This window comes from Acipenser ruthenus, chromosome 39, assembly GCF_902713425.1.
Source record: "Acipenser ruthenus chromosome 39, fAciRut3.2 maternal haplotype, whole genome shotgun sequence".
Classification (NCBI taxonomy): Eukaryota; Metazoa; Chordata; class Actinopteri; order Acipenseriformes; family Acipenseridae; genus Acipenser; species Acipenser ruthenus.
In genome coordinates, this window is record NC_081227.1 from 4,038,195 (window position 1) to 4,050,870 (window position 12,676).

The window sequence follows — 12,676 nt, forward strand, 5'->3', positions numbered from 1 at the left end:
TCAGAGCAGCTGTCCATAAAGTAGACAGCAATGTCTTGGTCCAGCTCAGTACCCCACTATTGGATACATTATTCAAAGCACTCTGACATGTCTAACCGGCCCGACCCCTTACCCTTCACCCCCTACTAACAGAACACAAATCCCTTCCCAATTGGTGTGGTCTGGCCCTTTGTGCGTGGCTGTGTACCACCTGCGTGGACGGGGAAAGGTTTTGGACAGATATCCCCTTCGCTCTGCGGGGCTCCAGTGGGTTAGCAGAGAGCCACGCTTCACTCCCAAAGGGGGAAGCAGGTCCGAGCAGTCAGGGGCTATTGGGGGACAGCCTGACCTCTAAATTGGGCCTTAATCTTCCCCATGGGGGGACAGGCTTTCCCCTAATCCCCTCCTGGGAGGAGGGTAGAGGCCTACGAGCTGCCTGGCTGGGATTTGTTCTTGGGTGACTGAGGTGCTGACAGACCCCTCCGGCCTGACACAAAGGGGGTAATGGAGCGGGACAAGGCTGCAGTGAGAAAATCTACACTTCTCTCCTCCAAATAGAGGAGCCATCGCCCTGGCAACCCCTACAGGCCTGACGAACACTACAGCTTTCACACTGATAATAGCGCACAGCAGTAAATAGCAGAGAGGGAGATTTTTATACACTAGGCAGTTGGTATGCTGATTCCCAAAAGCGGGGTTGAGCATTAGGGAAAGGAAAGATGCAGTGTTTCTACAGGACAGAAACACCCCCAGGCTTGTTTTACTAAAGAAGCTATGATACCGGGGTGTGAAATTGGACAATTATACAGCTACAGGATCATGGTTATATTCCTGTATCTCAATTTGGTGTGTGGGAACTTTAATTAAATCACTTTGTGATCGAGACCATCATTTCACCCTCTCCAATTTTTAACCCAGACTTCTCGAGATAAAAGGGTAGCACTTTAATAAACCCACTGAGGTCACTTTTAGGAAATCAGTGAATGCATGTCAAAGTCTTGTTTTAAAAAGAAAATGTATCAGTTTGTGGTTCATTCCTGTTGAGTTTGAAATCTTCCTGTAGCACTGGGCTCTGATGAACCCCCAAACACTCTCTTTTCTAATGGCCAGTGTTTTGACAAATGTATGAGCTGCATCCTCTTTTTTCACGTTCAGTATGAATACAGAAAGATAAAAGGAATGCTGTATGCAATGCTATTTGGCCATGTCAACAAGGCCTACCTGAAGCTTTACAATGGGGCTCCATTCCTTGAGGGGATGTCCGGTCCATTAACATACTAAAGGGGGCAGGAAAGAGGAGTGGGGTTCAGGAGAGGCAAGGATAGGGCTGTAGTCTGGGGGGTGGGGAAGTTGTTCCGTAAAGAAAAACAAGTGGCCATAGAGACAGGGGCGGAGGGCTTGGATTCTGCTTGAGTAGCTGTCAATGGTGGCTCTGGTTGTTTAAGGAGTTGGTGGTGTGGTGGTAGGGGGGGCAAGGGTGTTGAACAGAAAGCCCCCCCTCCTTCCCTCTCATATACCCGTACACCACTCTCCATCACTCCTTCTCTTTGTACACCCAGCTGGCGGCCCCACAAAAGGGGTCCCGGTTGGGATTACCAATGAGCGCCCCATCTCCAGAGGCGCTTTGTTCCACCGATTTTCCCACTCCCCGGAGAGAGAGAGGGGGGAGAGATTGAGAAAAAAGAAAGAGAGAGAGCTGAATCGAGAGAAACCAGCATTCCCAGGGACGAAAAAGAGCAGCTTCTGCCAAAAATTTTACGTAATTTCCTTGGTTGGTTGGATTTATGGATCCTGGAATTCCAAGAGGTTCAGGAGTTGTACTGTTTTTCTTTCATCACCAATATCTTAATCTGAGTATCTTGAAAATCACAAAGAAAAAGAGGCTGAAGATATGAATGACCTTACAGTATATACCTGGTCAACCTAGTACCTGTCACTCCCTGAACTCTAACCAGCTCAAACCACTAAGCCACACAGCCTCCAAGTCCTTGAGCTTGAATACTAGAACACACAGTCTCAAGTTCCTCATCTCAAAACACTAGGCTCCAGTACCTGGGCTCTAACCACTCAGTTCTAGGTACTGCTGCTCAAACCTTTCAGCCATATTACTGTACCGCCAAACCATCCAGTTTAATCAATAGTTATACTGCCTCTTAGTCCATTTAGCACTAACCATTAGCCACAATGTTCCCCATTCTCTGCCTTTCACCATTAAGTTTGAGCTGGCTGATGTTAAATTGCTTCAAGAAAATACCTCCCAAACCCCCCAAAAGAATAATCTGAAGTGGATCGCGATGCAGAAAGGTCTCTGTGCAGAGATGTGGGCTGGAACTAATAGGATTGGATTTGATTCATTAGTTCCTTTTATCCAGCCTGGTTGGAATTTCACCCCACGTCCCGCCAGCCTTCCCCAAATTCATGAGGGGTTGTGGGGTGGGGGTGTAGAGGAGAGGGGTGGTGGGTGCAGCGAGCTCATGTAGCTCATGGTGCTGTAGCTTGGGGTTCAGCACTGATCGGCGATTCTGTCTTCATTTCACCCCCTTCCCCCACTGCTTTATGGTGCCACCTGCTGGGGGTGTCTAGCTGGAGCACTTGCAATCCACCCTCTGCATGTCTTCAGTTAAGAAGCCTTCACTTACTGAATCACGTCTTACTCGTAACAGTTCTAATCTTGTCACAGTCAGCTACAATTCTGCTTTGTTGCTTCATATCAGCAAGGCTATGCTGAACCGTCCTACCCAACCATGCAGTGGCATGAACGGAAATAGTGAACAGCAGAGATTTACAAAACTTTTGCACATTACATTTTCAAACTTTTAAAAGTTGTATTGCAACACAAATGAAAGGGGCACAAAAGGTGGTTTAAACATCAGGAAACTAAGCTCTTCCTTTTTAGAAAAAAAATGTGCATGTAAATAAAAGCTTTTTAGATGTGATTGTATGCAACTTGTGAGTTAGCTTAGACGCAATGGCACTTACGATGTGTTACAGATATTCTGAATCTATCTTCCATCACCCTTGTATAGTGCGTGGGAGTGTTGTGCTGTTGGAGGCACTGTTTCAGAGGTGAAAAAACTGCCTGCTTTGTAAAAATTTACATTTCAATAGAAACAAGTAGATGCAATAAAACTGGTTTAAATCTTATCACTCTGACAGAACAAAGCAAGACTCCCTGTTTATCTATAGTGAAGTGACTATTCAATGTCTTCATAAACAACTTTTTATCACTTTGTCACACTTACACCAGTAAATTACTTGCTGAGAACACTGCTGTTTACACTAGCTTCAAGTGCTCACATTTTAAATCCTATTATTCAGAGATCCTTTGGTTTCAAATGGAGAGTAAACAATATTAAGTGGAGAAGATACAACAGTACTACAGTATATATCACTGCATCCAATAAATAAGGAGCAGCAACAAAATTTTGTATATAGTAATATGTAATATTAATGCTATCATTGCAATCAAGTCATTTTAAAAATGAAAAACAAAACTGGTTACTTAAGTCTTCAGAATACACCAGATGACAAAAGTGTGTATTGTTATTTTCTTTATACTAAATTGGAATAAATATTGGTTTACCTGTCACACACTGATGTACTGTATTTATGTACAGTATGCTATGCAGAATACAGCATATGTTTTGTCCAGATGTCTCCCAGCACCACAACATGGGACAATATGTTAACTGTGACTGCTGTGGGCCCCAGTCTGGGAGCAGGGGTGTAGGGATGGGGAGGACACAGATATTAAAGAATTAGACTGTGATCTTCTAAGAATCCCCCCCTCCCTTTTTCACAATAGTTAGTCTGTTTCGTGGGAAGGAATTCAATTTTGATGGCCATTCCTCCTCCTCTTGCATATTAATGGGTTCTTCGAAGGGGACATTGCTCAGAACTTAGGGGCTGTGTTTTTATACAGGGGTGTCGCAATCTATAGACACTCAAGCTTGAGAATTAGACAAAGATGTTCAAAGCATACTGACTAGCCAAACAAACGTGTTTGCAGACCAGTTGAGTGCTCCAATTGGCTAATTAACTAAAGAATATCCCTGCACATAATCCTACCCCTAATTTTACTATCCTGTGATGCTTTTCTAACAGAGAGCCAGACCACAGTGATATCTGTAGCTATTAAGCATTGCACTACGCTGCTGTTCCGTAATTAATACTTTATGTAACCGGGAGAATAATCAAGTCATTCTTCTTCAAATATTGATGGCAAAATGGTAATGAGTCCACTTGGCTCAAAAGAGCAAAAGACATGTTCTACCTTCAACAAAGTAATATAATTAACTCTCCCAGGCACTGAAGTACACTTATATACTTTTATATTTTAAGTCGTTTAGGATAAAAGCGTCTGCTAAATAATTAAATTATAATAAAATACAGTTTAAACTATGCTGGTGATTAAAATCCTAATAAACATATACTGCTGTGTGCAAGATGTATAATTCAGTAGTGTACAATTCATTTATACAGCAAAGGGACTGCAATGGAAGCACAACAAAGCTACAGATTCTCAAATATTGTACTTTTAAAATGTACTACAGTATATTTCAGAAAAGCACAAAGAGGGAGTAGCAGGCATCACAGCACAGCAAGACTGGACAATGTGTCCAGAATCTAGTGCTGGAGTTCCTGTTGCAACCTTTACTGTGACATGACTGTGTCAGTGAGGGGAACACGTTATTCTAACATGGGACTACTGCCTTCTAGTGGCCATCAAGATCAAGCAACACAAGCAGGTCTGTCAGCCCCAACGGCAAATACAGTTTCCTCTGTAGGTCAAAAAGAATAAGGAAAAAAAAGGGTAAATATACAGTTTATATATATATATATATATATATATATATATATATATATATATATATATATATATATATATATATATATAAACCCACCATGTATAAAATACAAAATAATCAAATAAAATATGTTTAAAAACATTACATTAAAACATGTATTAACTGTAAGCACAAAAGTAGTAAAATAGTCCTGGAACAACAAAACTCCCCTCCATTGTTGGTCTGTGGGTATTAAGTGCTCCTCAATATCATTTTATCATTTTTTAACTTTTAAACAGTAAAATGATCACACAGAAATAAACACATAAGAGAAGTAGGCATATGAAAAAATCTACAGAGGATACACAGTTTCTGGTGACTGTGTTACTTGGAGTACCCAATGCTAAGGGGAGCAGAGAAAGGGAGACTGCTGAATGGTCAATTCTCAGCAAATGACTTTACACATGGGCCAGTCTGTACCTTACAGACAGAGCTAACTGCTGCTGTCTGTATGAGCTTGTGCCTTTCCCTGGCTGTGCCCCTAGCGTGCCCGCAGTGGTTTGGCATAGACTGGCTCCAGCATGTGGAAAGGCAGCACCAGGAACAGACTGGCAAGGAAAATCACACCCAGGATTGACACCAGGAAATAACGTCCGATAAAGAAGGTATCCACAATCTGTAAAGGAAAACAAATGAAAAGAATGATTCTATTATCGATAACCAGATTCATATTCCTTTCTCTAACATACAAACTATAAATTACAATTGTTTTTCATGTGTTCATTTTTAAAAATAGCAGTGTGTGTAGTTACTAGGTTTCACCACCAGATGTCCACAAGCTTTTAGAAACCCTGTCTTTGTGTCTGTCCCTGGCATTAGAGTTATGGGAAGGATGAATCCACCCTGATCCACATATCAAACTGGGTACTACTACTAAGCAGTGCTGGTCCCCCCTGCATGCTGAGTCGTAACCTATGATGATCTATAAAAACATTATTGAAGCCAAGGAGAAAATATCAGATTTGTGGGACTAAAATGATAGCTGAACAACAAAGAGCATATTGATAAAAGGAGACCCCCTTTTTAAATGGTTAATTATTTGTTTTGCTTCCCTGAGCTACAGAGGAATTTGCAGATGACAAACCCTTTACCTGACACTGTTGAAGAATGTCAAGAATACTACAAGGACAAAGAAGCTTGTATGGAAGACATGTTCATTGCCACCTGATGCAGTAACCAAAGCATCCTGTGGAGGGCAGTATCCAGCTACCACCACAGAAGTCAAATAGGCTTGCAAGTGATACAATCGTTTCTAAAACCAAGCAAGTGGCAGCTAAACGTGGACAGTTGTTGTTTTTCTGTGTTGCCGGTTACAGAAAGGAGCCGGGGGATGGGGAGAGAATACTAAACTGCAGATTGCCTCCCAAAGGATCTGCTCTAAGTCTTGTGCAAGGAGAGTCTAAAACCTACCGCAGATGCAAGAGAATCTCTAGTGGATGCGATGTTCTCTCGTTTAACACATCTCACTTTTTAATTAGCCAATTAGCCGGTCAGCGAGGCTCAGAGCCAGGGCCATGTAATATTAATGTGGTACGGAGCACCCTGCCGTGGGCCCCTGTCTGGGACCTGTCTAATTAGCACTCTGATACTTTGCCTGTGTTAAACAGGGAGAGGTTAGCTGCTGTTTATACACAGACTGCCTGTCTTGATTTTTATGCCACATTTCTTAAATTATTTTTCAGTGAGGATATTCGTGTTTAATCCCCCCCCCCCCCCCCAGGGTCTTATCAATGTTTTTTTTTTTTTTTTTCATAATATCAGCTCAATAGTTTACCAGCAAGAACTACTGTATACAATTTATTTGGAATTTGGTATAATGTTATGACAAATAATCTGCACCTGAGCCATCCTCCAGCACAGTGTATGTGGGTGTTATACAGTATGTTTTAAAAGCTGTATTTTTAAAAAGGTACAGTACCAGCGAGTACTTACCACCACTTGTGTGACTGTAGACGGTGTCTCAGAGGCCCGTGGGAAGAAGATGAGGACCAGAGTGATGATGAGAGCAATGAGAAACACTGGGATCACAGCAAACCTGACAGAGAACAGCCAACAACAAAACAAGCTGTAAACTAAACAGGGCAGCTCCTGAAAATCACACAGGGGAGTTTTGCAAAACTCATCCTGCTAATGTGTACAACAGCAGGAGCAGGCATTCTTATAAAATAATATATCTTATTTAGTTAAACATCTGATAATATACTTGTGCCATAGGCTAATCGAGAGAGAGAGAGAGAGAGAGAGAGAGAGAGAGAGAGAGAGAGAGAGAGAGAGAGAGAGAGAGAGAGAGAGAGAGAGAGAGAGAGAGAGAGAGAGAGAGAGAGAGAGAGAGAGAGAGAGAGAGAGAGAGAGAGAGAGAGACGTTCATGCCCATTTCGACCCTCAAAGTTTGGTTTCACTACAATTTCATTCAATCCTGAGCATGTCGGAGTATTGTTTCCATTCGTCATGTGTATGCATTCTACCCACACTGAAAGTAAACTGAAATCTGGATGCAACACTTACTTGGCCGGTCCAGAAGCCCTGGAGAGCAGCAAGCAAAGAACCAGCGCCACGCTCCAAATGAGTGCAATGAGAAACACGCCGATCCCCACTCCCAGAACAGTGCCTGCCATTCTGCACAGCCCTGATCCTGCAAGCACCACAGCAAATAACAACGGCACGGTATCGAGCTGACAACTGATTCAAAACGCAAGCAAGAACAACAGCGACTTATAAAACAGGGAGAATGCGTCGAGCAATCCCGGGCACTGTGCTACAAACTGTGTTTACCACGTTGCTGAAAAATACCGCCTGTCGAACGTTACCTTAAAAAACGAATTGCGGCTTACATATTTAATAATAGTATGAACTGAAAAAAATATATATTCAGTACACTACAGTACTTATAAGTAAAAACGTCGATACGTAATGCATTTGATCGCATTATATTGTATTATATTTGATTTCGTATGTGCTTGTGAATGTCTTTTTTTTCTGTTACCGGTATTTAGAAAAAGAAAAAAAAAACTTTTAAATGCCATTGTGTACTGTGTTTTGCATATTTATACAGTTTTCAAAAGTATCTAAAAACGGTAACTTTAAGTGTATGTTTATGTATCTCTGTACCTGTTCCTGCCGTTGCACTGACGCTTCCTGCTGCTGCCCTGGTAACCGGTGCCACCCCACAACATCAGCTCTTGCTAAAGGCTCATGGGTAAGAGAAAACACCCAATCGTACGCATTGTTACTGCTTAGCAAAGGAGCCTGGGATGAGCTCCTCAAACCCGCTTCCCTTCCACACTGCAGCCCAGCACTCTAACCACTGAGCTACTGAACTTCATTCCTTTCCACACGAGATTATTAAAGATTCGCATTAGTATTATGATGATAATTAAGTATTTTTAAAAATCTGTTTTAGTAATTGCCTATGCAGAACATTTTCAAGACTTTTCTCTAATTTTAAAACTGAGCGGCCAGTTGCATACAACACTTTAAGTTAGATTTCCTCTTTAGTTCCTTGAGTTGACGGGTGTGTGGCACAAAGCAGGGTAAACACACCCTTAAGTGTGCCAGCCCCAGGTATTGCACACAAGAAACTGTTTGTGAAAACGCAATGTCCATCACTTGCAGATCTCAATTCGGGCCGCCAGGGGGCTTGCATGCTCTCCATTTGCAAAGAATGCTTGTGTGGAGCACGTGACAGGGCGAGTGTACAAAGAGGGGGGGGGAGGAGCCAGGGATGGCTGACGTCACAGGCAGTGCTAGGAAGTATAGGCTGTGTTGTCAGCCCAGTGTCAGTCTGATGAAGATTGGCATTCAGGTAAGCTGTCATTCATTTTCAATGTCAGTGCACGGACTAGACTAACACCGCGGCGTCTGTGTTTTTTTTTTTTTCCTTCCTCTGCTCTCATTACAAAAGGCAGGACATTATTCATACAGACAGGGCTAGGGAAGAGAGGGCGGGAGAGAGAGGTAGAGTGAAGAGAGGGAGTGAGAGAGCATGTAAGAGAGACAGAGAGAGAGGGAGGGATGAAGAGAAAGAGAGATCGAGGAGAGATGTTTGTTTGTTTGTTTGTTTACACTGGCCGAACAAAAATGCAATCGGATCTGCACTTGAAAACATTCGATGGATTATTAGGAATTGTAATAATTGTTATTAGTTATGTACTGTTTGTGGTTACTGGTATTGACTGAATTCCCAGAACATTCCCTTACATAGTTTTTTGCTCCTCGTTTCTTCGGAAAGCGAGTGTTTTCGGTCGACATCAGCATGGTTTTCTTGTTTTTAAACGATGCAGATGCGTTAACTTGCGGAACAGTATTATTTTTTTTAGCGTGGGACGCCAGGCGTTTGTGTTTGTGTGTGTCTGCGTAATATTTGCATGGTACCGCTATTATTGTTTTTACATATAGTTTTTGTAATCACAGTAGGGTATGTAATGCATATTTGGGTTTGATTTTCAAATACTTATTTTTTTCGTTTTATTTAGAAATGTTTTGGTATTTAACTTAATGTGTTTTTTTTTTGTACAATTAAGAAATAATATGTTTTATTCTACCACATTATCAACGGTGTGCTGCTATAGTTTATTTCTCTTTTTGTTTTGTATTTGTTTAAAAATTTTGTAAGAGTTTTTTTATTCTTTATTGTATAGAGTTCGATGTTGTTTCTAGTGAATGTGTTTTTTAAATTACATTTATTTTATTCCAGTAGCATTGATCTCACTTCTTATATAAAGCCGTTTTGTATTTCATTAAAAATTGATCGTTGCAAATGTTGCTTTTGTAACTTTTTACTACGGGTTTCCATTTATTTATTTGTATATATATTTTTTTGTATAGTATTTGATCATTTGTGATCACCTGTTTTATTGTTAAGGGTCATTAATGTGACATTTAGAAAAGAGAATTGCATGTTTCTATTTAGCATTATTGGGAATATAAATCGATGTTATCATAGCAAAACATTCCGATAAGGATAGTGGTTTAGTATAATATGATAAGTATGAATGTTTTAGTAAACTTTACAAAGTATTGCAGAAATACTATATATAAAATAGTTTGGAAACTATAGGAGTAGAAAGGGGTGTGGTCCGGCACACCTGATCGCTATTTAAATGTTATTTCAATTTAAACGTGACACTGTGTCAAAAGCAATTCCCGTTTTGTATTGCTGTGTGGGCAAGTCACAATGGTTTAAGCCCCGAGTTAGGGGTTTTTATATAACAAAGCTGCTTAGTTCCGTTGCACCGAACTGAAAGTTTAACTTTGTTTAAAATAAACACGTTTTGAACTATTTCCTCCGTGGCTGCTATCTAGTTTAAACTTTGTAAAGTACAGGTTTGGTCACAGATGTGTGTGTGAAATATAATCATCCTCACGGAGTCATACGAAATAAAAACTGTATTTGCAGCCGGCTTGCTTAACAGGCTTTGCTGTTAACAGGCTATGCTGGAGTTTGTTTGACTTTGCTGAACTATTGTGCACTTTCTGTTTCTTGTCGACTGCTAGAATGCACTTTTCTTCTTATTTTTTTGAATACTGTAAAATCACGAAGTTGTGTATAATTGAAATATCATTTAAAGCCTTCCCCTGATCTGTAGCCATAGCTTATTGTCTGTCTTGAACATTTATAGGACTTTTTATTTCATATAACTGGGAAGGACACGCCGGCAACACTTTCAATTTAGGGTTAGGCTACTACTCCTAACCCATAGCCTATTGCACCTAATACAATAGCCTTTGCGCTAGAGAAGACCAGCATATTGCATTACTGTATAGGAACCATGAACTTTGACAAGATATTTCAATACAACGTTAAACCACCAATAAAACCTAGTCATTATTATTACTGTCAGTGATAGAAATTGCTGAATAGAGTTTATTTTTATAGGATGTATATATCGCTAAACCTGAGCGTAATTTCAAATGATCTGCAATCTCATAATCAAATAAATAGTGAAATGTGTCCTCATTATTAAATGCTTGTGAGGAGGCTGAATTCACCACACATCAGCATCGTCAGTGTTTTGAAATATGGTACTGAACCCAAAAGCAAATGTAGTCCCCGTCCCTCTTAGTGCTGTGGAACTCTGTGTAACACGCAGCGTTTCAGAAACAGTTTCTAATGAGGTGTTATTTCTGAATGAGTGTGTACCTGGCTTCACCTGTAGATGCATTATAAGTTAAAGAAAGCCAAGAACAAAACAGTTACATTGCAAAAAACAAAGCACAGTAAAACAGTTTGTGTAAATGAATGCCTAGGCTGAATCCAACCCCTGAGTTAGCTTCGTGAATAGGGCCCATGGTTTTCTTTCATAAAATAATGTTGCACTACAGCAAAAAAAAGGTTAGACTGGACCTGTGCTTCAAATCTATTTGTGCTGTACACTAGATGTATACAAATCCTATTGGGATATGGTATATTTAATGCACCGTACAGCAGATCCCTTTGACAGTGTACAGTCCCAGTATGGGAGGATGCACAGTAAATTGAATCATGTTGCAGTGCAGACAGTCTATGTGTCTCAGTCCTTGCTGTTGCTGCTCCTGAGTGAGTCACTGTTTATTTGTCATGGCTGCTTTATATCCTGTGGGATCCTGCTCTGCTGTCTGCAACACAGACAGAGCTGCTGTTTGCCAGCCTTCATTCTCCACCATGCTTGCCTGCTTTCTGTTTGTATTTGGGTGTGCCAGGGTTAGATCTCTGTTCTGTCAGGCAAAGACAAGGATGGATGGGCAGAGAACACAACAACCATGTTTGCAGTATTCCAATCCATCAGTCTGTCTGTCTGTCCGCCTGTCTATCTATAGAACTATCCATCTGTCCAACTTATTTCGTTCTTTTGTTCATTTTGTCTCTGTCTTCCTATCTGTCTATCTATAGAACTATCCAACTTTTCTCTGTCTGTCCAACTGTTTTTGATCAGTCTGTTTGTCAGGGGCATTTTAAGTCTGGGGTTGTGGGATCCAAAAATGGGATGGAAAAATGTGCCCCCCAATATTATTCATAATCCCAGTCCAACCTGAAATATGAATGCTAAATTAGCTGTACAAATTTAATGAGAAAAAAATTCTGATTCATTTACTGAGACCATTGCTAGATGTCACTGTGTATTTGATCAGTTTGGTGTTTTCTCACAGGGAACAATTGGTACTTCTCTTAAAGCTACAGTGCTTTTTTTTCTTCTAAACGGTAGAATCATTTCCCCCTTTACTTTGTTTAAGATCCTGTGCCTCAGTTTCATTCTTCAATTTGAAACATGCAGATCTCTCAAGGCAACACAGTGGAAGTTTCTGTTACTTCCTGGTCTCTAATCACTTCAGGTGTTCAAAGTCACAGCATCAGATCATGTGACCTACAGCAACGGTACCAGGATGTAACAGTTTATTTATAGTGCTGTAAATATAGTTGCATATCCTGAATTAGCATAAACAAAGTCAGTTAAGAAACCAAATATTGGAAGCACAATAAAGTAATAATAAAGATAATAATGTATTTTAAAACACTGGTTTCGCTGGATGTTTCATTTTCCCTGTTGGTTATATTGCTGCATTTGGCTCCACACTTGGCCATTGTACCGACAGCGGCTTGCAGGGTGACACTGCTCTGAAGTGTTGAGGTCTCAGATCCTGTGAATACTGTGTTTATGAGCAACAAAAAGTAATGTGGATTAAAAAGGAATACAATATTTCTGGTTAAAACAAAACCATTGCAATCCTCTTCTGCAGATTTGCCATCGTCATGTTGATTAGGTTAGGTCAATCATGGTTTAAAAAAAAAAAAAGCACAAAAATACAGACTCTGAAGCGGCCTGCTGCAAATCTCTTTTTTTTCCCCCGTAGAGGATTGTTTTATCATATTTTTA

At 40.6% G+C, this 12,676-nt stretch overlaps 2 protein-coding genes across 4 annotated transcripts in view; one reads left to right on the forward strand and one right to left on the reverse strand.

Moving 5' to 3' along the window:
- Window positions 1-4,849: 4,849 nt before the first annotated feature.
- On the reverse strand, window positions 4,850-8,411 carry LOC117397262 (transmembrane protein 218-like). 2 transcript variants are annotated; one of them, XM_034913011.2, is made up of 4 exons: window positions 7,935-8,384; window positions 7,332-7,458; window positions 6,759-6,861; window positions 4,851-5,442 (listed from the first exon to the last, which is right to left on the reverse strand). In XM_034913011.2, the coding sequence occupies exons 2-4, from the start codon at window positions 7,439-7,441 to the stop codon at window positions 5,308-5,310; spliced, it is 348 nt and encodes a 115-aa protein (XP_034768902.2). In that variant the 5' UTR covers window positions 7,442-7,458; window positions 7,935-8,384; the 3' UTR covers window positions 4,851-5,307. The 2 variants fall into 2 exon arrangements, with proteins under 2 accessions (XP_058865829.1, XP_034768902.2); XM_059009846.1 differs by lacking the exon at window positions 7,332-7,458 and having other exon boundaries at window positions 4,850-5,442; window positions 7,935-8,411.
- Window positions 8,412-8,525: 114 nt separating this feature from the next.
- Window positions 8,526-12,676, forward strand: part of LOC117397482 (homeobox protein PKNOX2-like) — a 56,328-nt gene continuing 52,177 nt past the window's right edge. For both annotated transcript variants that reach the window (XM_059009842.1, XM_059009843.1), the window contains exon 1: window positions 8,526-8,628. The gene's annotated coding sequence lies outside the window, so the exon portion shown is untranslated. The remainder of the gene's footprint in view (window positions 8,629-12,676) is intronic.

What these genes read in the sequence shown, in the direction of transcription:
- LOC117397262 (XM_034913011.2), bottom strand. Translation starts at nt 7,441, where the DNA reads ATGGCAGGCACTGTTCTGGGAGTGGGGATCGGCGTGTTTCTCATTGCA. An exon ending in AGGGCTTCTGGACCGGCCAA is followed by an intron (nt 6,862 to 7,331) that starts GTAAGTGTTGCA and finishes GTTCTCTGTCAG; the next exon opens with GTTTGCTGTGATCCCAGTGT. An exon ending in CTACAGTCACACAAGTGGTG is followed by an intron (nt 5,443 to 6,758) that starts GTAAGTACTCGC and finishes TTTCCTTTACAG; the next exon opens with ATTGTGGATACCTTCTTTAT.